At 43.6% G+C, this 24,785-nt stretch overlaps 1 protein-coding gene across 1 annotated transcript in view; it reads right to left on the bottom strand.

The window, feature by feature from the left end:
* Positions 1–5: 5 nt before the first annotated feature.
* Positions 6–24,785, bottom strand: part of LOC111841066 (SH3-containing GRB2-like protein 3-interacting protein 1) — a 48,743-nt gene continuing 23,963 nt past the window's right edge. Inside the window, exons 7-24 of the mRNA XM_023806565.2 lie at positions 21,445–21,456; positions 20,814–20,825; positions 19,694–19,718; positions 19,423–19,522; positions 19,004–19,083; positions 18,511–18,597; positions 16,901–16,975; positions 16,300–16,809; positions 14,771–14,895; positions 13,926–14,052; positions 11,520–11,579; positions 10,051–10,162; positions 9,044–9,199; positions 8,162–8,294; positions 6,578–6,780; positions 6,253–6,317; positions 5,565–5,729; positions 6–4,783 (exon numbers count right to left, since the gene is read on the bottom strand). Coding sequence (XP_023662333.1) covers positions 4,761–4,783; positions 5,565–5,729; positions 6,253–6,317; positions 6,578–6,780; positions 8,162–8,294; positions 9,044–9,199; positions 10,051–10,162; positions 11,520–11,579; positions 13,926–14,052; positions 14,771–14,895; positions 16,300–16,809; positions 16,901–16,975; positions 18,511–18,597; positions 19,004–19,083; positions 19,423–19,522; positions 19,694–19,718; positions 20,814–20,825; positions 21,445–21,456 — 2,070 coding nt within the window. The 3' untranslated portion in view covers positions 6–4,760. The remainder of the gene's footprint in view (positions 4,784–5,564; positions 5,730–6,252; positions 6,318–6,577; positions 6,781–8,161; positions 8,295–9,043; positions 9,200–10,050; positions 10,163–11,519; positions 11,580–13,925; positions 14,053–14,770; positions 14,896–16,299; positions 16,810–16,900; positions 16,976–18,510; positions 18,598–19,003; positions 19,084–19,422; positions 19,523–19,693; positions 19,719–20,813; positions 20,826–21,444; positions 21,457–24,785) is intronic.

The raw sequence follows: 24,785 nt of genomic DNA, 5'->3' as shown, positions 1-24,785 counted from the left end.
GAGCATATGTTCCTTATTTTTCTCTTTATTTCCAAGAAAACTTACAATGATGGACATCTTAAACGGGTATTACATTATATCATTCTGTTTATATATACTTTTAAACTTTTAGAAAGGAAAATTATTACATTAGTACATTTACATGAAACAATTGCATATTCTGTATCCTGTGCAATGGATAAGATGTAGAGAAAATTAAAATGAATAACATTTTAAAAAGAAAAAATACATTTGTATAGAAGAGATGTAGTTTGCCATAATCTATAAGGCAAACACAATTCAAGGGGTAAGTTTGTTGAAATTCTCCACACATTCATAAATAGAAATAAATTCACAAAAACAGAGAGTGGGGGAGATTTATGTAATTTTCTATAAGAGAAATTTACTGGTAACTCTTTCAAACTAAACAAAATCAGTAACCCTCAGTTATTTTATTTTAGATAACTTTACAGATATGTAAAATTTATTGTAGATGTCAACAAATACAAGGATTTAAAGCATTGGTACCATAAATAAAAGGAAAGAATGTGCTCTAAATTCATTTTTCATGACCAAGATATAAATGGAGTGCAAATCACAGTATGTAAAACACAAATAGCAACATATTCAGTTGTTCATTTGGTACAGTTACAATAATACAGTGTTTAGTCATGAAAGTGTGGGGGGGGGGGTTATTTTCAATGTTTCATAATGAAAGTGAATCATTATTAAACAACCGTACAAAAAAAAAAAAAAAAAACTTAGTGTAATTAATAGGCTCATGCTTACAGATCAATGTATGAAATATAAAGTGGAAAGTTTATCCATAAGTCAGTGAAACAGAGAAAATGACGAATAGCAAATATTTTAAATAAACCGATACAATTGTTTTCTCAGGTAACCGGAGCAAATGAAACTAATTAACTAACTAGCTAACTAACTCAGTAACACGACCCTTTATTATCCAGCAAAATGTATTGAAATAGTGCATGCAGTTTTAAGCTACTTATGCAAACATCAGCCTGCAACACAAAAAAAAACAAAAAAACAAAAGCAACATCTGACAGCAAACAGAGGAACTGCATTTATGACAAGACAGTGCACAATAAACACATTTTTCCTGGTGCAACATGAGATTTTCCTTGATCGATTTATGGTAGATGATGGCCAAAATACCAGTTCCAAGTCTATAGACAGAAGTATTTGTAAATGACCTGACAATTAAGAGTACTGGAAATAAAATAATAAAAAAGCTTTAAATTAACGTGAAGCAAGCACCTGTGCTAACGTTAAAAACAATTTTGATTCAGTTAGTACAAGCGAATACAGTTTATTTATATATTGTTTAATCATTGCTGTTCCCCAAAGACACAAAGGAAGCTAACAGCGGCTACAATCACAATATGACAACATTTATAATTACACTGGCCTGGGAAAATTTCCTTGATTGCTTCCTACACTTCCCAGTAATATTAGAAGATATGTTAATTGCAATTACAATTATTCACAAATTGCACCCGCATATAATACAACATGTATTATATGCGATTTTTTTTTTTTGTAAACCATTTCTGCAGTGTAATTGTATGACTTGACCAATGTTAAAGGCCTAGTTTCGTTTGCATATTTGGGGATATGCAAAAACTTCCCATTTGTCATGTTTAAATGAAATTGCATATGTAGACACAAACATACACGGGGGGCACAAGCGTGGAGGACATGGTCCTTCACCCCTCCCACAACCAAGACTTAAATTTGATAGCACCAATTACATCCCCCTCTTTTAACTTATGCTTCACACCACTGTGTGATTATATGTATATATGCATGGACATGTAGAAACAAAACATGTATTTTCTTTTTTCAACATTACAAATATGAATAAGCGCACGATGGCACTCGACATCCAGTTCTTGGTTGAAATTATGCCGTTAGTTTCTCCCGGATTCTCCTAAGAAGTATCTGGGCAGTGAAATCTACACACTGACATCAGTCAATAAACTATTTTACTGACATAAATAACAAATGTTCCACCATCCAGATGACAAGCTGGAAATAAATGTCGAATAAGCGTATTTTAATTCACCTACAATCCTCAGTGCAATTCCCTTTTTGTCCATCTCATAGAGACCATTTATACATTTAACATAAAACCCATTAATTCATGTCTTCTTTTTTTTTGTTAACGGTGAAAAATGGGACTTTTAGTCAGTCATAGAGCATGAGGAAAAACCCACTGAAATGAAAATAATGTTGCTTTATTAATGAAGCTGATTACTCTGGTTATTCACCAGGATCATTGCTGCCATTAAGCGTGACGTACTCCTGAAAATATTTTGTTTTGTTTTCCCTCTTCCCCCCAACTTTTGTTATACTCAAATAAAAAAAATATATTTGAAATAAATTAAAAAAATTATATCTTAGCATTACACTATACAGTTTACCAACCTAGACATATAACAAAAAGAATTTAAATATTTATAACCCTAGGCATTCTAAATAATGATACACTGTACCATTCCAGTTCTAATAATAGAGTCACTTGAGTTTTTTTTACAACATAAAAAGTTCAATTAAGAAATAAAAATATAGTACTGCAATGTAGGTGTGGTAATGTATAACACTGCTGTCTAAATGACAACAGAAACACTATGTGACAGAACGCAGAACCACTATACACCCAGAACCACTATACACCCTTTAGAATATATAACAGCCATTTTAAATTACACTTTTTACATTTTTAAGGGAAACACTTTGAATACCTAAAAAAGATGAAATACTGACACTATTATTCACTTTATGAGTCAAATAATAATTTTAAAAATGAGTGGGTGTTTTGTCACTACACAATTTGTGACTGCAGGCCTTGTATCTGCATGCCGCAGTGTCACTGTGTCACTGCACGCCTCTTAAAGGGAGCACAGTGACCTTCAAGTGCCAGTGGAACATCTGCAAGTATTAGCCACAGAAAAGAAGGGGGGAAAAAAAAAACACGCACAGAAAACTGGAGCTCCGCCTTCACTGAGGAACAGGATGGCTGACAAAAGTAACCAAGCACGAGGCCCTACACGTAGATTACACTCACTGCTAGTTTGATTCATTTGTTCCTTCACAAACACGTAAAGGTTTTTTGTTTTTTTTTTTAAAGTTAGACCTAACGCTATGACTTTTGGCCTCATGTGTACATTGCCAGTAATCTACTGGATGTTTTCCCTACCACAAAACTGACTTTAGCGCAGCCCAGTGTGAACATCTGCATTTACTGGTATACCTGTCATTCCAAGAAAACTGCACCAGTAAATGCACCATGTGATTATTATCACCTACTAAATCAGTTATGCTCATACAAAGGAACTATTTATATATAACACTCAGTGACCACTTTATTAGGTACCTGTGCAGTACCAGGCAGGACGTTTGTATACAGAACCACTTCCATGGTTGACAAGCTGATGTATGATGTCTTTCTACACACCAGTACCAAGTTGTTTTTTTTGCCCCTGCGGCCCCCTGGTAGTTTTAACAAATCTGACTGGCCATTCTCCTCTGACCCCCCCCCCCCCCTCATTTACATGGCGCATTCAGCAACAGAACGACCCCTAACTCAATGTTTTCATTCATTGCAACATTCTCTGTAAACTCTAGACACTTCAGCGCATGACAGTTACCGGAGGGGGGGCCGTTTCCCTGCTGCTGGACTCACCATGTCTGGCACGGACAATCACACCGCATGTCAAATTTAGATTTACAGCGTTTAGCCGCGAGCTTGCTTAGTTGCAGAGTAACTGAGCCCCTTAACCCTTAATACCGTACATATTCAGTTTTATCTACATTATTGGCATATGGAATTAAGTGGCCACTGAGTGTTTATATACAACTACCAAGGAATCGGGTCCAGAAAATCACATTTATTGTACGTCATTTGGAAGAAATGTCGGAAACAGCAGCACGTGCTATTTTGTCTTTCTGGCTACCTGCAGCCAACGCAGTGTGACTCGTCCCTGCTAACAGGAAGGAGAGTGGAATCACACAAAAAAAAGAGACTTTTTGGGAAGAAAAGAATAAAAACTCACATCAGCTTCCACGTTACGTCATGTTACGTGATTTACCTGATCGGCAGGTGTCTGCGTCCCAGGGAGACCACATTAAGTCGAAAAATTTCCCCAGTGATTCCCCCAGGATGCAAGCAATAAGCGGATCATTATTCGCGTTCCCTTCCTGGATCTCACCAGGACCAGCACAGTTCCTCTGCTCAATCAGTAACTGCCTGCAAATCCAGCTGTACGTTTTCCTCTAATTACTTAGCTGACGTTTATATCCAAAAATATGCACTCATACAGCTAAATATTTAACTGGAAAATTTCTCGATAGCCAACATAACATGGTATTAGAACCAATAACCTTCAGGTTCCTGGTCTGGGTCTTTAAGCACTATGCTGTCTGCAGTCCTATATCAGCTGTATGGGGAATACTTGGATAAAAGACATCTGCTAAGCAAATAAAGAATAACAACATAAAAATAATAAAGGTGTAATCCACAGTAATTACATCATAGCACAGTAATTACATCATAGCACAGTAATTACATCATAAAACTAACAACGATTTTGTTAGCTCGTCACACAACAGAACCCGTTAAATGGGTCACATTTTCATCTTTGTAAATTTTAAAAAAGGTTGCCATCGGAGTCAATGTTTCGTTCTGAAACAAGTCTCTTCCTTCTTAATTTCAAATATTGTCCAATGGAATCATTTTTCTCTCTTTCAGCTAGTGGTGATTAATTCTCAGCCAGGTATTTTCCTGAAAAATATATAAACTGCATTCAGCTTGGACAACTTTGGACATCCTGATATATATTACACATCGACAGAAACCTTGATTTGTACAAGCAAATGAATCACATCAAGGACCAAACTCTCTGTCAGTCCATCCATCCATTTTCTGACCGCTCATCCTGTCCAGGGTCACATGGGGGCCTGGACCCCAGGTAACACAAGGCAAAAGAACAGGATACACACACACACACACACACACACACACACACTCCAAGCCAATTATACACAAAATAGCTTAAGGAAGGAGGAAATACACCCAACGCAGATAGAACTCCACAGACATGGAGTGGAGGTGGAATTCAAATCCCAGATGCTGATGCCCACTTCTGAGCTAACAATAACTGGTATAATGGTACAGATTACTTAGTGGTGATTACATCTCTTTACGTTCCCTGAATGTTGTGCTTCTGCTCCTTGAATGGCTTTATTAGGTTCTTGCCATGTTAGAAGGTGCTGTGTAGCTCCTGCGTCAATCCTGCTCACACTTGTTCCTGGTTATTCATTGGAAGCTCAGCCTAGCTGCACTTATGCGTACCTGAGTCCTTGACAGCATGTGTGTTCGTAATGCGATATTCGCAAACCTCGTACGTTGCTTTGGACAAAAGCATCTGCCAAATGTGTAAAATGTAACCTGATCCCTAATTGCCTTCCAAGGCTTTGGCGACAGAATTCATGTACCTGTAAGAAGGTGTTGTAATATATGCAAGCAGGGAGATGAGTTCATGCCCCATCTGAAATGCACTCACCAGCAGCAAACCTCCTCTTGACAAGGGAGAAGCGGTACCCAGGCCCAACCAGCTGGATGTCGCAGCCAGAGAGCGTGCTCCCCTCACTGGTGAACTGCACCGCCAGTGGAGACGGCTTGCCTGATCCCTCAGGTGGCTGGAACCTGCAGAGCAGTGACCCCACCCCTGGGAAGGGACGAGAGAGCGGCCAGGTGCGCATCATGTGACCCTACTTAGCATCGGAGCAGGTGCTGGTACACAAAAGGTATAATATGGTTGCACTTTTATTTGTTGATTTAGGTTAAGTGCCAGGATTAACCGACTTTGTGTACGTGAACCCTGGCAAATAACCAGCTCTTCTACTTCAGGATCAACCTGTGGTTTGAGTCTGGTGGCCACGTATGATAAACGGTTTAGAACATGGCTCATTTTCAGACTTGTAAGAGTTATATTCCATCAGGTCTCCAAAGCCAGACAAAACTCGACCGGGTTCCCCTGTACTAAACTATTCCATTATACTAATTTATTATCCAAAAAACTGGTACTAAACTACTGCATTATCCAAAAAACAGACATTATTTGTGTCTGCATACTAAAACAGCTGAAAATTCAAAATGGTCCAGTGAAATTGTACAGTAATTGGGGCCTTCAGCAAATGGGAAACAAGACGTTATTGGTCTATAAAAGCGAAACCCTTATTATGATTTACCTCCATTTTCAGATTTCTGGGATATATCTGGAATCTTCCATAGAATTCTCTGCTGTTCAGCATTCCTAGAGGAGATTAAACGAAGTAGACCATTAAAACAAAAGTATATGGAAAAAAAATATGTAAAATTGTGTTTGGTGTGCTTCAATAATCCAAATAGGCCAAAGCTCCTAAAGTTTTAAAATAGTTTTACTATTGAGTCACCATCTGACTATCACCATAAGAGCAGCAGTTCCGAGGCTCATGCTGTATGTCCCCCAGACAGCTAGATGGTGGTGTTAGGCGAGATCTGGGACATGGCTGTGGTTAAGACCGGTTGTCTCACCAGACAGCTGGGGGAAGAGCAGCTTGAAGCTTGGTCACTCCTCCTTCAACTGGGACCAGAAACTGAACATTGTTGAGGGCCACAGGAGTGGTCATGGAATCTCCATTGTACTTGTAGTCTATCCGGACATCTGTACTGGAGCCGTCGCAGCGCCAGCTGACTGCCAGGTTCAACGGCGTGGACTGGATGCCTTGTGCAGATACCTGGGAAAATACGCATCAGTTTGCCAGCTCAGGGATCAACGGCACGCAACTCTGCACCTGGAGAAGCCGATTGCCTGAAGGGAGTCACATGGGCGATGGACAGTCATCCCACCATAAACATACGGATTTGATTATTGGGCATATATGGGAGGCGGATGAGGGAGAACTGGGATGCTGACTAGGTTTAGGCGGTATTACCGTAATACTGTATATCACAATTTATATGGTATTTTGCATGTTGGTTAGGTTTAGGCTGTGTCACCGTAATACCGCATACTGTGATTGTTATGGTATTTTGGGTGCTGGCTAGGCTTAGGAAGTATTACCGTAATACCGTATACCATGATATTTATCGTATTTTGGGTGCTGCTTAGGCGGTATTACTGTATACTGCTATTTTTAATGTTATTTTGTGTGGTAAGTAGGCTTAGGAGGTAATACCGTAATATCGTTTACCCCAATTTTTATGGGATTTTGGGTGCTGGCTAGGCTTAGGCAGTATTACAGTAATACTGTATACCATGATTTTCATGTTATTTTGGGTATACATACAGTACTGTGCAAAAGCCTTCGGCAGTCCAAAGAAATGTTTAAAGCTGTTTATCTGGGTAGTAAGTGCACTTTTGCCCAGAACAAAAAGCACAATTTAACATTAGAACGTGCAAATTAGGAGTAACGCAATAAAAACTAGTAATAATTTCTGCTGTTTTCCAAAAAGTTACTGATATCTAGTTGGATGGCTAGATGAACATCGCTTCAGCTCCCAAACCTCTCCGCAGGGGCATCGCAGCCGTTCCACGTATTTATTCAATTTCACCACCAGCTCACTTAATTAATCAACTCGGTTAATTAACTTAATGAGGTATTGATTAGCCGAACGTGATGGGGTTTTGGTCGAGTCATGGGTATATTGCGTCGTTGCTGTAAATACTGGGGTGCTTTTAGGAAAGGCTTTGAAATGGCTAAGCTGACACATTTTGACAGACATCACTATTTTATACCAACATGAAGATCATTTGAACATCATTGTCTTTGGCTGCCTGAGACTTTTGCACAGTACATCGGTCAAAAAGTCCCCACCTCTCCCCTTATCAGCAAATCCCAGAATAGTGTTGCTTTTTTAAATACTGTGGAAATACCATTTACCACAGTTTAACGTCTGGAAAGCGTGACGGTACTAAGAATTAGGTACCACCCAAGCCTGGTGCTGGTTGAGGTTGCGTCAGTAAAGCTTGCCGGCTTATTGTACCACTGTTGAATGGCGGAACAACCGATGTCTGGGACATTGCACATCATTCGCGGGTGTCAGGGAGCTGTTGCCGATTTTGAAACTTCCGAGTGAGGTGAGATGTCTGCATGGTGCCCCATAATATGCCGCTACCTGATATTTCAACATATCGACGTTGTAGTACGTTGCCTGAGGCTTCTGATCTGCCACCTTCTTTAAATGCGTCATCAGGTTTGGCATGTTTACCCAGAATTCCTTGGAGTTGGCATTCGATTGTATGGTGTCACTGTGAAAAGAGAAATGCAGCGAGTTTCGTTAGAGTACCTTCATATAGCTACTATGCTAAGGATTTTATCCCTGGTATTCAGGGGAGAAATCAGGCACAAAATAAGGGTCGTATTTTTCATTAAGCTGACTTTGTCTGCGACTACATACCTGAACTGCTTCTGGCTAATATTAACTTACAGTATAAACATGGACTTTGGGTGGACAAAACATTGCTACAATTTTAATGAGGACCACACTGATCGTGACGCTCGTGGACATTTGTCCCAAAACCTGAATAAACCTGAATAAATCATTTGTTGAAGAGCTGGAGTTAATGCCAGAAAAAAAAACTTTCAAAATGAACAAACGCTGACAGAAAGTAAATGTTAGCTAACTTAATTTAACTAAAAAGCGAAAGTTCAGCTGCCTAAGTACAATACTATTATGGATCAGCTTTGGTCTAATGAAAAAACTGAATCAAAAACTGAATATAGCTAGCCAGTTTTGTTTTTTATGATACATTTGTCCACTAAGGTCTTTTCAAATGATTCTTCCTGATGTCTGTTTGCAATGAAAGACTATTCTTATGGTCTCCTATAAAAACTGAGTTGTTCTTATCTTTAAAATTGATCTTTGAGGACATTTTAAGTGAAGTTTATAGTGGTTACCAGTGATTCTTTTATTTTGAGACACACAAATCAGATTCCTGTGAAGGGTCCTGGCTGAACTGGATCAGGACTGGAAGTGGTAAGTTAAGCCATTATTTACCAGCACAGCAGCTGGGGATTAGGGAGAACGTGCTCCAGGCGGCTGTAGTTGGTTATGCTGAAGGTGAGGATAGCAGGAGATGGGTTGTTGGCAAAATGCCTGGTGATCCCAGCAGGGAAGGAGAGCACCATCTCCCCTGTGATCTTCACCACGCACCTTGACAGGGGAAACCATTGTGGTGTTTACAGCCACTTCCTGTCACATGATTCATTAGAGGAAGTGCTCTTCTAGGGCAGACATGGCAGTATGCAGAGATTAGCCATGAAGTGAAGCATATATATAATCGTACATAATATATAACCACTATCTTAAAATCAGATTAAGTAATGGTCAAACTGAAAATTTCAAAGATACAGCTCTGGAAAAAATTAAGAAACCACTCTATATTTTTAAAAAATCTGCTTTTATAAATCCTGGTTTAATCCCGGTTCCTCTGGCAGAGGCTACGCTGTGAGGCAGGATGCTTCCAGGCTCAAAGGTTCTAAGACAGCAGTACATAAGAACAAGGTGAAGCAGGAGACACTGGGAACAACCACAAACCAGCCAGGTAGAGGGCAGAAGCGACTTTCTAAAGCCAGAGATGACCGTCAACTTATCCGGCAGCAGATAAATCAGAGGATGACCTCGAGTGATCTTCAAAAGAATGGGAAATATTAAGTGGTGTGAAGTGCACTGCTAGGAAAGTTCATAACAGGCTCCTAGAAGCAGGACTGAAGACCCATAAAGCAAGGAAGAAGCCCTTCATCAATGAGAAGCAGGGAAGAGCCAGGCTGGAGTTTGCAAGAAAATGTATATTTTATATAGGCGAATATCCATAAACTGAAAAATTTTGAGTGAAACTGGAAATTTTGCTGTGGTCTCAATCTTTTCTAGAGCTGTTTTGTGCCAGATTCTGAAAGTAGCATTTTTTTAATTAAAAGTCTCATCAATAATGATGGAAACGATACCAATAATTAAAATGACAATGGCGATAAAGATCGCAAGTCTGCCTGAATGCCTTCACTTACTTGCTGGGGTCGGCTCCCTTAAAGTAGGCGTTGACAGTCTCTGTGAAGGCGGCCGCTACGGGGAGCGTGTCCTGGGCCCCCATGGTCAGTGGGCTGGGCCCCCGGGAGCAGCCTGAAACACAATAACCATCACTGAAGCAGGTGGTGCCGCTCTGAACAGGAAGTGACATCAGAGGAGGTGGCAGTTACCGCGGCCGCATGCACAGTCCCCCGCGACTCCGAGGCGGTCGCATCCAGCTCCGCCATCTGTTGATTTGGCTTTTAATGCCGATCCACCAGGTGGCGCACCATCGCCACGGAGCGCTGTGTTTGTGTTCCGTCTGGACTCACAGTCACAAATGGCAGTTGAAACTGCCGCAAGCTTGAGCCTGAACTCAGGGAAGCCAAACCGCCTCCAGCCACAACGAAACGAAAAGCTCCGGCATCCAAACGTCATGCCAAACAACTTCCGCTCTCCCCGCAGTTTGATTCTTGCTTGTTTTCACAAATATGCATGTAGGTAGTATCCATACTGCGCGAGTCTCACGTCATGTCAGAATCGCTAACTTCCCACCATAAATCAAGAGATGACTGCAGGCACAAACTCCCGCTGAAGCCTTAAATAAATGCCCATAAACCATTCTGGAAACCCATCACATTAGTGTTGAAGCCAATATATTGTGCATGATGTCATCGGTTTAAAAGTGTTTACCGCTCCTTGAGATCTAATTGGCTGCCTGTCTTGAAGGCAATATAAAGTATAAGTCCATAAGTATATCCAACTTCCATATCAGTACAGATCTTGGAGTTTATCCTATTGCACAAAGCAGAGACAGCTTTGCTTAACAAGATGCCTGCAGTAATACAGGCTTATATACAGTTACTTGAACAACAGTAAAAGTGAAGGACATTTATAGCTGAGGGAACTACGATTGAGACACAATCCCTATAAGATTTCAAATGCAACTACTGTTCATTACATTGTGAACTACCATCAGCACAAATCAGGTCTCATGACGACACACGACCAACATTACTGTTTGGTTATCACGTCATCCAGCAGAAAAATAAAGACTTTGTTTATATTTTATCCTGTAGGTTAAATTTTTGTTTTGGGGTCAGGATATAAAAATCCGGTTTAGAGGATTTTTGGACTGAATCTTTATGCGGATCTGCTGGTACTGAAGAACGAAAATGTAAAAAAAAAAAAAAAAAAAAAAAAAAAAAATTATAAATTGTGCATAATAAAAATTAATAAAAATACAACTAAAAAAAAACAGAAAACAAATTAAAACACATCATGACGATGATAATGAAAAAAGATATAATAACACCCAGCCAATAGGAAATATGAACGTCTGGTGGTGAAAAGGGGAGGAGTTATTAGGGATGGTGGCCATATGCAGCATGTTAGGGGCTGAGGGGGGAGGGGCTGAGGGCGGGGCTTGAAGCATTCAGGTTTGAGTGCCACTACACTGGGCACCACTTACCTTCGAAGGTTAAATAAAACTTCCCTCTGTCAAACCAAACCAGGGAAGGCTGGTCATTCTCTGCGTGAGGGGCGGGATTTGAAGTGGGACGGAGCAGGGAGGTGGGGAGGGAGAGAGAAGGACAATAGTGTGAGTCACGCGGCAGGTCTATCACACGACACAGTGGGCGGGAACACAGAAGGCACTGCGAGCCAATCACAACTGAGGGGTGGGGTGGGGTGGGGTGGGCGGGGTCCTCTTTGCTTTGCTTAGAGGCAAGTGGGTATTAGTGCTACATATCGGAACCGTACACAACAGGCCAGCCTGAACACTGGCCTAATCACTATTTAGTCCTAATCACTATTTTCCCCTATGAAAGTGTTTGTTTTCAAAACACTATTTTGATCATCTACTATAATTTAATGGAGGATCTGGAGACTAAATGACAATTATGAGCTTTACAAAGCACAGGGTGCAAAAAGAATAGTACTAGTCATTGTTCTTTTTTAATTCCAGTAACTTGAATATTTAAAATCCAATCAACAAGTTTAATGACTATTAGGCCTGAGAATCTTTTTTATTTTTTTTTTTCGAAAAATTATGATGTTATCCTAATATGTAGCTGCAAAGCGCTATATGCCCAGCAGGGGGCAGCCTTGCGCAGAAAGAGTGGGTATAGTGATGGGTGACGGAGAGCCTAGATCGGGCACTCTATCAAAGCAGCCCAGAAATCCACAGGGAGGCGTTTACAAGGGATTTCTGGGGGGAGAGTCCAGGGAAGTTAAATTGCAAAGGGGTTCCTTTCGAGTGTCTGAAGACTGATAAGAATATAAAACACCCTTTCCCTGCTACAGCTAACAGGTCAGTCAAATTAAATGATAACATATCATTTATACAACCGGGTAAGTATTAGCTACTAAAATTCTGAAGGCAATCAGGTTATTTCTGTGTTTCTGGCCTGATATCTGAAACAGTCATATGCTACTTAACACAGAATAAAAAGAGAAATTAGTCAAATTTTGTTGTAGAAAAATTTCCTCGGCCAGCAAGCGCAAAGAGTACGGTTTGACAGTCATGCAAAAAGACGAAACGGATGCATTTAGCATTTTCTCAGCTAGCTGAGGCTACTGACGGCAAGATGCTCGCTTCGAAATGCCGTTGTTTATGTTTGTAAAAGTGTGGCATTGAGTGGAGATGCCAGCCACACTTCCCGGTGTTTTTGTAAGATGCGTCGTGAAACGAGGAGGAATGAGGACAGGAGGTAGGTAGGGCAGGAGATCTGGGGGATGCTACACATGCTTGAGAACGGGAACGTCCTAAAAGCCTGCAGTCTGTGCCTTTGTCTTCCCACAAAGTCCCCCTGCCATGTGATGGGTGCCATCCTGCACACTGCCTTTGGGATGGGTCAAGGGGGGTGTGGCCATGGGTGACAGATGTGCGCCAGGGCAGAGTGCATTGTGGGTAATGATGATTCTGCCGCCAGGCCCCATACCGTACCTCCGGGCCTTTCACAGCTTCTGTCAAAGGTGGGCAGTTTGTCTACAAAAACGTCATCTTCTGACATCACCGAAAGAAAAAGATCGACCAAAAAGAAAGGAAAGACACAAACACAAGGGACATAAATCAAGCATAACGGAAAAGGTCGCAAACAAAAGAATGAGACGACTGCTGGGACAGACACTCGGGCGCTCAAAAATAGACGTACTGAGTGGAGAAATGAGCAAAACAGAGGAGAAAATGCAGCATGCAAAACAAGAATGGAAAATAAACTTGTTTATAACGTATTTCAGTACTTGGAAATCTTCCTGGTCACTGCCTTTTTGTTATTGCCCCAAAATGTTTCTTGCAATTCTAGCGCAGCCACATATTGTTACAGCTGTTTTTTTTTTTTTTTACAGCTGACAAGATCTATGGAGACAAATCCATTAGCATTCAGGATATAGGGAAATAGTAATTCAATGGGCTATGGATCCTAGCGAAGACAAAGCAGAGTCTGTTACAGTCACAATACTTCACAATGTCCATCAAATAAACAACCAATAAATACATCTGTCATCAACATGTTCTGTGGCAATAGCTCTAGTCACCTTTAACTAGGAAGCAGTGAAAGACAAAACTTCTATTTCATTATCCTGTGCAAAACAATAGCTTGATAGCTCATATGTAAATAACTGTAAGCCCTGAGTATGAGTTCATCTCCTTTATTTAAAACCGATGCACATGCTTCTCATCAAATATTTTTTAGGATTCTAGAATGCAGACGCCAGCCTTCATACACAAAAGCGATTAAACGGGACACAGCGGTCAGACGATTTGTCAGACAGTTCATTAGGCTAAAAACAAGAACTTGACGATGGTGACGGGAGACGGGACACGTCGGGGTGATGGAGTGATGCACACCTGACACAGAGACAGACAGCTCTTTACCGACGGTGGGGGTGGTGGCGGCACTCAGGGAGTTGGTGGACGATATGGAGGAGGTGCTCTCAGCCCGAGCCAGGGGGGCAAAAGGGGGAGGGCTGGAGGAGTTGATGGGGGGGCTGAACGGCCGGGCCTAAGGAGACAACAGCAAGTCAGAGGTTGGTTTGGGGACATGGGCCTCGTAACCCCTGCCTGTCAGTATATTGCTTCTGTCAGGAATGACCGGTGTACTGATTTTTAAATCCTGGATCTGGCAACCTGCCACCTGCGCTGGACTCTTGCTCCAGTCGAGCTCTTTGTTATTCAGCCTCGACTGAACTACAGAAGCGGCGAACGACATGATTCATAGCCAAATTTTTCTATGTGATTAGGAGTGTTTCGGCAGTCATGAAAGGGCTTGATGAAACGCAATACAAATTTGGTGTTTGTTCAATAACTTGTTACATAAATGGAACATAATTTCATGTGACACAATTTATAACACCTGTAACCCTTTTCTCTTTCACTTTAAAATTATATTTCCATTAATTAAAATATTCCTTGACTTAAAACTGTTGAAGAATGAATGCTAAAATTAAAAACATTGTATTCCTTCCTGATACAGGAACGGTTATTTTTTTGGCTCTATTTAAACCGCTATCAACCTTTGTACTAAGCAGTTAGGATAAATTAGTCCAATCAGAACTGTTAAGTTCAAACAGTAGTTAAGTGTTTAATTGGAAAACTCACACACACACATACACCCCCATACAAGGGGCACCCATAGATTCAGGAATGAAATGTCCCAGTAAAACTGACCATTAAAACTAGTTAGAGAATGTGCATTGAGTGGGACAAATTAACTTTCTTACCACATCCCCTATACTAGGTTTTCCAGGAGGAAGTTTAGGCCGTGAGGATGGCCGGGGTGGGGGAGGGGGCGGAGTCGGACTGCTGGCAGCCAATGGTGTTGCAGGACGGGCAGGGGAGGAGGAGCCTGTAAAATGAATAAAACCCAGCACTGATAACATGACCTGCTAAAGTTAGCATAATTCTTACAGCTCCCAGCACTTACAGAGGATGGTGGCCTGCTGGCATCACTAAAGGGCATCTTTACAGCCAAAGCCAAGTACAGTGATTCCCCGCTATATCGCGCTTCAGCTATCGCGCCCCCGCTATATCGCGCCCCCGCTATATCGCGCCCCCGCTATATCGCGCTTCAGCTATATCGCGCTTCAGCTATCGCGCCCCCGCTATATCACGCTTCAGCTATCGCGCCCCCGCTATATCGCGGTTCAGCTATCGCGCCCCCGCTATATCGCGGTTCAGCTATTGCGGTCATTTGTTTTGTTTTAAGCCCTACGAAGGCCTACGAAGGCTTAAAACAACCCCCCCCCCCCACAACAATACATCGCATAATATCAAGCACCTGGGTCTTTACTGGGTAAAGTTAAGATAAACAAAACAAATGAAAATAATACAAGCTCTTAATAAATGTACATTACATGAGCACAGAACAACTGATTATAATTACTTTCTTAGCAAAAGAATTTTGTGAGAATAGATAGAAATTTAAGTGAAATGTTTCATAAAAAAGGGACACAAAATAAGAGCTTATTTTTTATAAAAAGACTTGAATTTGGTTTATACTTCCCAGTTTCTCAGCTGAATACTTACTATTCAGTATTTTTTGTTTTTTCCAAAAAGTGATGTCTTGAAATTGCCCATAGTTTGTGTGCCCTGAGATGTACTGGCTTCCTGTCCAAGGTGCTTTTCTGCCTTCTGTCCTGTTCTCACTGGCACACTGTTCTCACTGCAGGTTCACTGCAATCCTGTACTACCTTTTTCTCACTGGCACAGGCTGCAGGCTCACTGCAACCCTGTACTACCTGTTCTCACTGGGACAGGCTGCAGGCTCACTGCAACCCTGTGCTAAGCAAGCACTGCTTCACATTTATATTCATGCAGCAGATGTTTTTGTCTAAGGAGACATATAAGTGAGGACAACTTCTGTCAGAGTGCAGGGCTAGCCAACATCCCAGAAGGGCCCAACAGCGATGATCTCTCTGCTGGCCACTGTGACCTTTCAGGCAGAGAGGCATCCCAAGCTCAGTGGGGTGTGGAAGAGAGACATTCATAGAGTACAGCAGTACAGCAGTGTTTCTTGTCAAGGGTAAATCTATACGTTACATTCACTTATCTAACACTTTCACACACGACAACTTACAGTAGAGAAAAGGCTTACAATTCACTTGTGCCCATCGGGATTTGAACCTACAACCTTTGCAATAAGAGCACAAGGCTCTACTTGTGGATCTACAGAGGCCTTTGCTCATAAGCCCTGCTGTCTAAGCACTGCACCATTTGGTATCTCCTGGAGAGGATTCACAAATAGACTCACCGCTTGCAGTACCTGAGCAGGGCCCAGGGGACGACACCACAGCTCTGTAGGTGGGAGGGGGAGGGGGAGGAGGCGTGGCCCGCGGACCCGGGGTGAGCTCCTTGGGCGAAGCCGTTATATCTGGGAGATCCTCCTTCAGCGTTGCTGTCTCACAGCTTGCTTTGTCTCCCTCGTCCAAGACTAGGGGAGGGGGGATGACACCCGCAGGTCTGCGGCTCGGAAGAGGGGGGCTGGCGGGCGAGTCCGGCACTTCAGGGGGACCCTCGTCAACAGGTGGCGGAGGACTGGGTGGGAGGGATGGTGGCAGGGGAGGGGCGGGCTCTTCGGGAGGGGGCGGGGTCTCGGCCCACTCATCGTTGAAACTGACCCACTTGCTGTCCGCCGTCTCCTCGCAGGACTTTGGGACCTTCACCGGGCCAAATATGTTGTCCAGGTCGGTCATGGACACCTTTATGGGGTTCTCCGGGGAACCGGGGTTTACGTCTTGGTCCTCGTCACTTTCAGCTGTGACTGCATCAGGCGCAGCCCAGAGCGGAAAGATCTGTTAGCACGAACACGGCTGAGACTCCGCACAGCCTACGATGCGGTGTGAACCACCCACCTGCTGAATCTGGCTGGGAGGCGCCGCCAGCAGGGGGCGCAGCCGGGACATTTTTCGGTGGTAGCGGAGGCGGAGCTGCAAGAACAACCAACAAGAGCTCCGCATAAGGTTCGGGTTCAGGGATCGGGTCAGCAGAGTACAGCACATGCATTCCAGTCAGCCCCATTTGGAGTGACTCTCGACCACAGCTACGCTTTTAGCTCATGAGTGTTTTATACTTACACAAAAATGTTCTGAGGGCAGAAGAAAAAAACGATTGGTTCGGAGAGATAACCAATCAGATTGTAGAGGAGGTGGGACCAATCAGATATCTTGGTCCCACTGTCTCTAGTTGCTCGGACCCACCTCCTCTATAGTCTGATTGGTGATCTCTCTAAACCAGTCATTTTTTCTTCTGCCCTAAGAACATTTTTGCGTAAGTAAAACTCCCACGACTGCGCTTTTTACAGAAACCATTCAAGATGTTTAATAGAAGTTGTTTTTTTGTTAAAATGTGAGTCCTTGTCATCATGGTAAACACTAAAAGCATCTTATTGCTCCCTAACAGGGCCATGATCAGGGCAGTAAAAGCTACCTCGTACCAGCACTTCGCCTGAGCTTATAAACCCCACACTCGTAAACCCCTCCCAGGACAGACAGGCGGTCTAACACACATAAGAACGACCTCTGGCGCCTTTGACAACCTTCAGACTCCAAGAATGTACTGTGGTGCCTTTCATGGCCATAGACACAGGCCTCTGCCTGACCCTGGAGACATTCACACACCAAGCAGCAAATGTTTCTGAGCTTTAAAACTGAAGACAAAACCCATCTGCAAGGAATTTAGTCACCATTCACCTGCGTTCCGAATCGCCGTGACGGAGAGAACGCTAAACGCTCGCTGCAGGGCAAATTCTCGACAAACGCTCTTCTGCAGGCTTGTCGTGTTTTTGCCAGAGAAAAGCAATTTAAAGACTAATTTCACAAAACATTAAGTGCTCCGTTTATGATATAGCCTTGCTGTGAAACTACAGTAGTGCCAGGAATTCATACTACATTATCAAGACCGTCATTGAACCCGAACATGTTTCACTTCGGGGGGGGATCCAAGGACACCACCCATCCGTGCACACATTCTGTGCTCTACTATCACTAGAACACCTGAAGCAGGTAATCTAGGCCTGGATAATCAGTTAACAAGCAGTGACAGGTATGAAGTGGTGTAACTGACCAAAAAGTTGATGTGGTTGGGGGGGGGGGGGGGTGTGTGTGTGCTTGCTTGGTTAATTCATTATTCATGAGCATATTGTTTCAGTTTTGGTTAATCGATGCATTTCTGTACCAGAGACAAAAGGATTATGGGGAACCACAAAGTCTTAGCTTGGGGGGGTGTGTCACGTGATGGGTCCTAGCCTGCACATTCAGGGGGAAGGAAAGTCGAAAGCAAGGGCTTACAGTTATTTACCTGCCAGCTGAATCTTGAAAAGACGGGATAACGAACGAATTGTGGGGGACAAATTGTGCATGATGCTTTCTTTTCTTTTCTTTTACAGGAACGCAGCCCCTCCCGGCAATGTTTTATCAATGGTAAAAAAAACGAGACAAAGCGCCTCTGTGTTTCAAAGACTTACTTCCAGTAGGAAAGGGTCTTGTCACAGGGGAGTCTGGGTGCGGCTCAGGCAGAGGTGCCCCCCAGATCGCCGGTTCGTCTATAAGCGCTTCTTGAGAGAGCACAGCACAACGGGGATATCAGTAAAGCACAACGGGGATATCAGTAAAGCACAACGGGGATATCAGTAAAGGCCGTGAAGACAGCGGGCCGCCTGACAGACAAGGGCCTTTTCATTTCATAAAAGCCCGGTGAGAATGCGATGTACCCAGGAGACTGAGGAATCAATACTTTTATCTAAAGATACATTAGTTGGCAAAGACATCCAGACAGGTCATCAAGCCAAGTAGGGTTATCCTGGTGCACTCCCTTGGACATGCATGGTGAAAAATAGTGATGAAACTAGATATATACTCAAAAATGCCCGTTTCATGCAGATACACGTAAGAACCGGAGTGTCTCAGGCTTCCGTCGGGTCCAGTGGACCATGGCGGATCGTGGTTTATAAGCCTTACCTGCTGCCTTCTCATCGTCAAAGGCCGTCTCGAGAGGAGGCCCAAACAGTGACGTCGCATCCTCTGGGATTTTCGGACTTCTAAAGCAGTAAGGATAAGACGGTGTGAGTTCTCAGTTCCCGGACACATCAGTCGAAAGCAATTTCCCACACAGTCAGATGGGGGCAGCAGAGAGCATAGCAGCGAAGGAGCTGCACTTCTGTTAGTGTCCAGTGTAACGCAGGTTCATGAACTGCTCAGGAAGATAGCACGCGTTTTTTTAATGGTATGTCTGTTTCAATAATCAGCCAAAAAAAAAAAGAGTGGCCACATTTGGAATTGTCCCTCTTCAGCTGTTCACAGTTCAAGACTTTAGCACAGAAATGGTCATTCATATGAAACTGTTCTCCCCACCTTCCCCAAGGGGGGCGGTTACTAACTCAGGGGGCTGGACTGCAGGAGGTGCAGGGGGTACGGGAGGCGCAGGGGGAGCAGTAGCAGGTGTGGGAGTAGACCGCCGTGGCCTTGCAATCTCTTCACCTGAGAGGAGAGGAATACAAGTGTGAGGAGGAGAGTGCAGATGAATAAAGAAACAGATCGTGAAGCTGTTTCCACAGCCATCCTGCTATTCAGTACCTAGCAGTGCTTAACTCGTTAGCTTCTACGAGTTATTAGCACACAAAGCATTAGCATGTGCTGTTACGTACTTACTGGAAAGATTTCTTTTGATCTGGCCCTGCAATTTAAAAACAAAATTAAAACAAATTAAACGCTGCTTTACAAGATGAAAATATTCATACATATCTGCATATTCATGTGGCTGTATCGACCACTTAAAACGGTGCGCTGGAGCATTTCTAAGGACACGGCTGAAGAACGAATCTCAAGATAGCGAACAAGATCATCGAAATGAACGAAAAACAACAGAAATGGCCCCCCGTTGCCTGCATGTCATTAACATTTAGCATCATGTAGCTGTGCTGCTAATCCGTGTGTGTGTGTTGACTGGGATCTTTATTCCCCGAGTTGTGCTGGATTAGTTTCTCACATAATGTTTGATGCTGGGAATAAAGATCTCCACACCAAAATGGAGACACCAAAGAAACATAATACCCCAAGCAGAAGACAGATATACTGATTTATACCACAGCGTTCGTAAATACTATTTTCTTATTGGTCCAGAGGTGTCACATGGGTGGTGATTATTTTCATGTAACCACACAGGTAGTTCCGGTAGCCTAATAACACTTCTGTATTAATGCATTTTAATGTCTTATTAAACACAATATAAATACCTGTGTGACTTTTAACTGCTAAATAACCAATCATTCTTATCAGCATAACTTTCCTTGGTTTTCAAAACACAAGCATCTGTCTGTTGACGGATTCTATGGACTTGCTGCTTCCAATGAGTAGCCAGTGAGTAGCCTCACCAGGTGTTGTACCTTTATAAGGACTATATTTTTAAGAGCACTTTAAGTACACATTAAGTACTAATTGAAATAATTTTCTTCTGAAACATTAACTGTCATTCCATTATTATTTTTTGTTTATTAGCTATGGTATAAGCCAGATAACCCACTTCGGGGTGTGTGGTTATACAAAAATAATAAACTCCAACTTGGTTGGTTGTTGCTTGATTATTTTCTTGTGACTGCACATCTCGTCATGGTTTCTCTCTTACGTCTTTGCTATCTTACAGAATAAAGTCACCCCGTTTACAGGGATTTCATTTGGAGCGTAATGCTGTCTTCGATTTTCACGGTGATTTTAACCCCGCTTACGTTTCACCGACCCGTGATCACAGTCATCTGTGGCGAACACAACTCACCGGGCTACGTCTCTGTGATCAGCAAAAAGGGAGAGAGAAGAGACACCTGGTCAGAGAGTGACAAATCAGTCAAAAAAAAAAAAACACACACTGACAATATCTATCAAAGCATGACAAGGCCTATCTGGACACTGGGGGGCAAGACATGCTCTCCTCAGTGCAATAAAAGAACAAATCACTGCATGCGTTCATATGATGGTGTCTCTTTTCATCCAATGGGGTGCAGCCTTATTCGGAGCACTGACTTAATGCATTTAAGGAACACGGGGATGAATGAGGAGGTGGCCGAGGGTGACGCAGAGAAAGATCAAGCCAGTCACGATGGGGCACGAGGCGTCACTGCGTGCAGCGAGAGGGACGCGGCACACGAGGCGTCACTGCGTGCAGCGAGAGGGACGCGGCACACGAGGCGTCACTGCGTGCAGCGAGAGGGACGCGGCACACGAGGCGTCACTGCGTGCAGCGAGAGGGACGCGGCACACGAGGCGTCACTGCGTGCAGCGAGAGGGACGCGGCACACGAGGCGTCACTGCGTGCAGCTTGAGGGACGCGGCACAGTGATCAGCACCAGAAGCGCACTCTTGAGAATACCACGGGGAAAAAATGAAAGAGTGGAAGGGGACGGGCTTACCGGGCTTCTCCTCTGCAGAGCATGTCAGCATTGCGAGGGAGAGGCCGAGAACGAACACAGCGTCAGCTGGTCGGTTACGTGGTAACGAGGCAATGACGATGAACTGGGAACGTGCTCGTTCATGCTGGGATTCGATAGGGGGGCAGGGGAGATAAAGTGGAGGACTGGATGGTAGATCAGACACGAGATGCTTATGCAGTGGTGAACTGCATAAACTTCACTGCTCCCCAAGACCGGACCTGGGCACTGGCCCTGGGCACTTCCCCATATTGGCCATGCCAGGATCTGCCACTGCATTTATGGATAAGAAATCAAGTTAATTTCTAGTACCACTGTATTCACAAACCTGGCTGTGCGCTACTTAGCTTGCTGACACTCAGACCGATATGTAACTGGAATGAAAATGAGCTGACATGGTTCCCGACGAGAATAAATGCATCGAAAGGAATTAAGCTTCCCCGACACGGTGACTTAAATGCCGGTGGAAAACATTCCATGAAACTTCACGGAGAAGCGGGGCACAAATTGCTGGAAGCTTCTTAACGCGAATCTTAAGACTGTATAACCGCTTCTGAGAAATGCAAAAGTATGTCCTTCTGAGAAGGTTAAAGATAGAATCAGTACAGCGACAAAAAACTCCCCGTTACCTACAAGATCCCTCTGCTGCCGACTTGGCACTCGCTACACCTCCAGGTGTGTCATAACCCGCTCTTCCTGTGCTGAGATCAGTTTGACTCTTACTAGGGTCTCTTCATCTTATTTGTTGACCCAACACATCATCAGCACCTTGCTCAGTTTTGTCAAACTATTATCCGGACTTCTTCCAAATGCTTACCCATCTCGGGCTCACACATCAAATGCTAACAGCAATGTAGCGACACCAATTAGCCTAAGGCTAGAGACTAGATCCCTGCTAGATCTCTATTGTTTTTATTACTACTACTATCATTGTTGTTGTGCTGCTTTGTCGATGTTTCTTTCCGACCCCATTGACAGAACCTTCAGATTGAACTATATCCATCTACTTGGTGACAATGCTACCTTACACTGCCTATCACTGCTCCCCATATCCGGTTTAACCGCAGCGGTCGGCTGTCACCCGGCACTGTGGTTGAGGAAGTTGAATTTAAGTCCAGAGGAGCTGCCCCCCCCCAGTCCCAGTCCAGAGGAGCTGCCCCCCCAGTCCCAGTCTCAATCCAGAGGAGCTGCCCCCCCCCAGTCCCAGTCCAGAGGAGCTGCCCCCCCCCAGTCCCAGTCCAGAGGAGCTGCCCCCCCCCAGTCCCAGTCCAGAGGAGCTGCCCCCCCCCAGTCCCAGTCCAGAGGAGCTGCCCCCCTCCCCCCCAGTCCCAGTCTCAGTCCCAGTCTCAATCCAGAGGAGCTGCCCCCGCAGTCCCAGTCAGGGGAGCTTCCCCACAAAGCTGCCCAGGTTTTCATTTCCATCTCTTTTGCGTCAACCAAAGAGACCCGGCGAATGGATCGGCTGAGCGCGCAGCGGGGGGGGGTCAGACCGAGCGTTGTTTTAGTTCCGAGCTCCATCAATGGTCAGTGCCCCCTTCCAGCCCTCCTTTATCACCCCAGCAGCACTGCACAGTCAGTAGGTCTCCATGGATACCCTTTTGAAGGATGGGTGGTTACAATGCCAGCTAATGCATAACTCATTCACACACAATCCCTGCATAACATTAGAGTAGTATAAGCTTTTTGTTTTTTGAATTTTTTTTGATGTGCTAACAGACTCAGGAAGAATAAACTCAACCTCTGGCTCTCATTGACAGATTCTGCCTTGACTGTGTTATTAAAATTGATCTGTTTTGATTGCTGTACTACTGGAGCCAGATGGACATGAAAAAAAAGACAGAACCTAATAAGTCATAAACTAATTACTTCTTGGCAACTGCAGGACGTGCTCCAGCCAAACTCCTGACCTGTGCACACAGTCCTTGTCCATATTCAAACCTCTGAGTTACATTGTAGCATTTTGGAATCCGTCATTTCCTGCATTCTGTCTATTCTCCAAATAAGTGGAGCTTTAGGTGTATTTCTAGAGGATGAATGAGGACTGTTAAATGATGTGGTCCGCGGTTGTTGGGGAGGGACGGTCGCAGGTCGGCGGTTGGAGTTACATCGTAACTGTGTAAGTAGGTCAGACGATAAACCGCCGTACTGCAGTGTGTGACACACACCGCAGACACAAAGGGCATAAACAACATCAGGTGGGATTATGGGTATGAGCCATATTTATACACCGTATAGTGCTAATGTCTTGGGCAGTCACAGAAAATGACGTTCAGCTGATCTTCATATTGCTGTAAAACTGTGACGTCTGTCAAGGTGTGTCAGCTTAGTCATTTCAAAACCTCGCCTAAAATCACCATGGTATTTACAGCAACGACACAATATATGACTCGACAAAAACCCCACCACGTTCGGCTAATCAATACCTCATTGAGTTATTTAATTAACTGAGTTAATTAATTAGGTGAGCTGGTTGTGAGGTGAGGTTCAGGAACTGAAGTGGTGTTCATCTAGTTATCCAGCAAGCTATCAGTAACATTCTGGAGAACAGAGGAAATTGATATTTTCATTGTTACTATTAGTGTATATACATTCTATTGTTAGAATATTCTATATATACACACACACACACAAACACACACACACACACACTGGTTTGTAACATACAAGTATTCTACTGTATATGTGCAGCAATAAAGATGAGTGACTTAGACAAGGGCGAAATCATATGCGAATATCTACTTATGTCCTCTTATTCTCAGAAAAATACTTCTTTGAGGTGTGATTCCAGTTTAAACATGGTGGAAACATCAGAGGAATGAAATCAATATACGATCAGGAGCTCTAGAGCAGGTGGGGGGTGGCGGTTAAGTGACTGGACTGGGATGGCTAATTTCCCATGGGGGCCAACATACTGTTTATTCGAGGCTCCAGCACTAAATCGGTTTCTACATCTTCACTGATATTTTCCACACTTCCCCATGATATCTATGACGTTCAGAGTCGTCCACCTGAGTGCCTGCGATGAGCTTCACTGAAAAGCCCAGCACCTGTCAGGCACTAGATGAGGGCAGTCCGTATACGCTTCACCCCCACCCCCCCCCCTCCCCCCGCAGCTGTAAGTCACCCCAAAGTCCACCAGCTTCAGAGTTATAGACACATAGAGCTGCCGGCTAAAGTTAAAGTCCTATCTATAAAAATTACCCACTAAGCAAATAAAGTATACTGGCAAAGGAAAGATGGACGTGAAAGCGGAAAAAAAACTAAACTAAATGGCATACTAAAACGCACCGTGCGTGCTTAATTTCAGATGACAGCCATCAGCC

This window comes from Paramormyrops kingsleyae, chromosome 21 (assembly GCF_048594095.1).
Source record: "Paramormyrops kingsleyae isolate MSU_618 chromosome 21, PKINGS_0.4, whole genome shotgun sequence".
Classification (NCBI taxonomy): Eukaryota; Metazoa; Chordata; class Actinopteri; order Osteoglossiformes; family Mormyridae; genus Paramormyrops; species Paramormyrops kingsleyae.
Note: the sequence above shows the minus strand (reverse complement) of the source record. Positions and strands in the feature narration are given on the sequence as shown.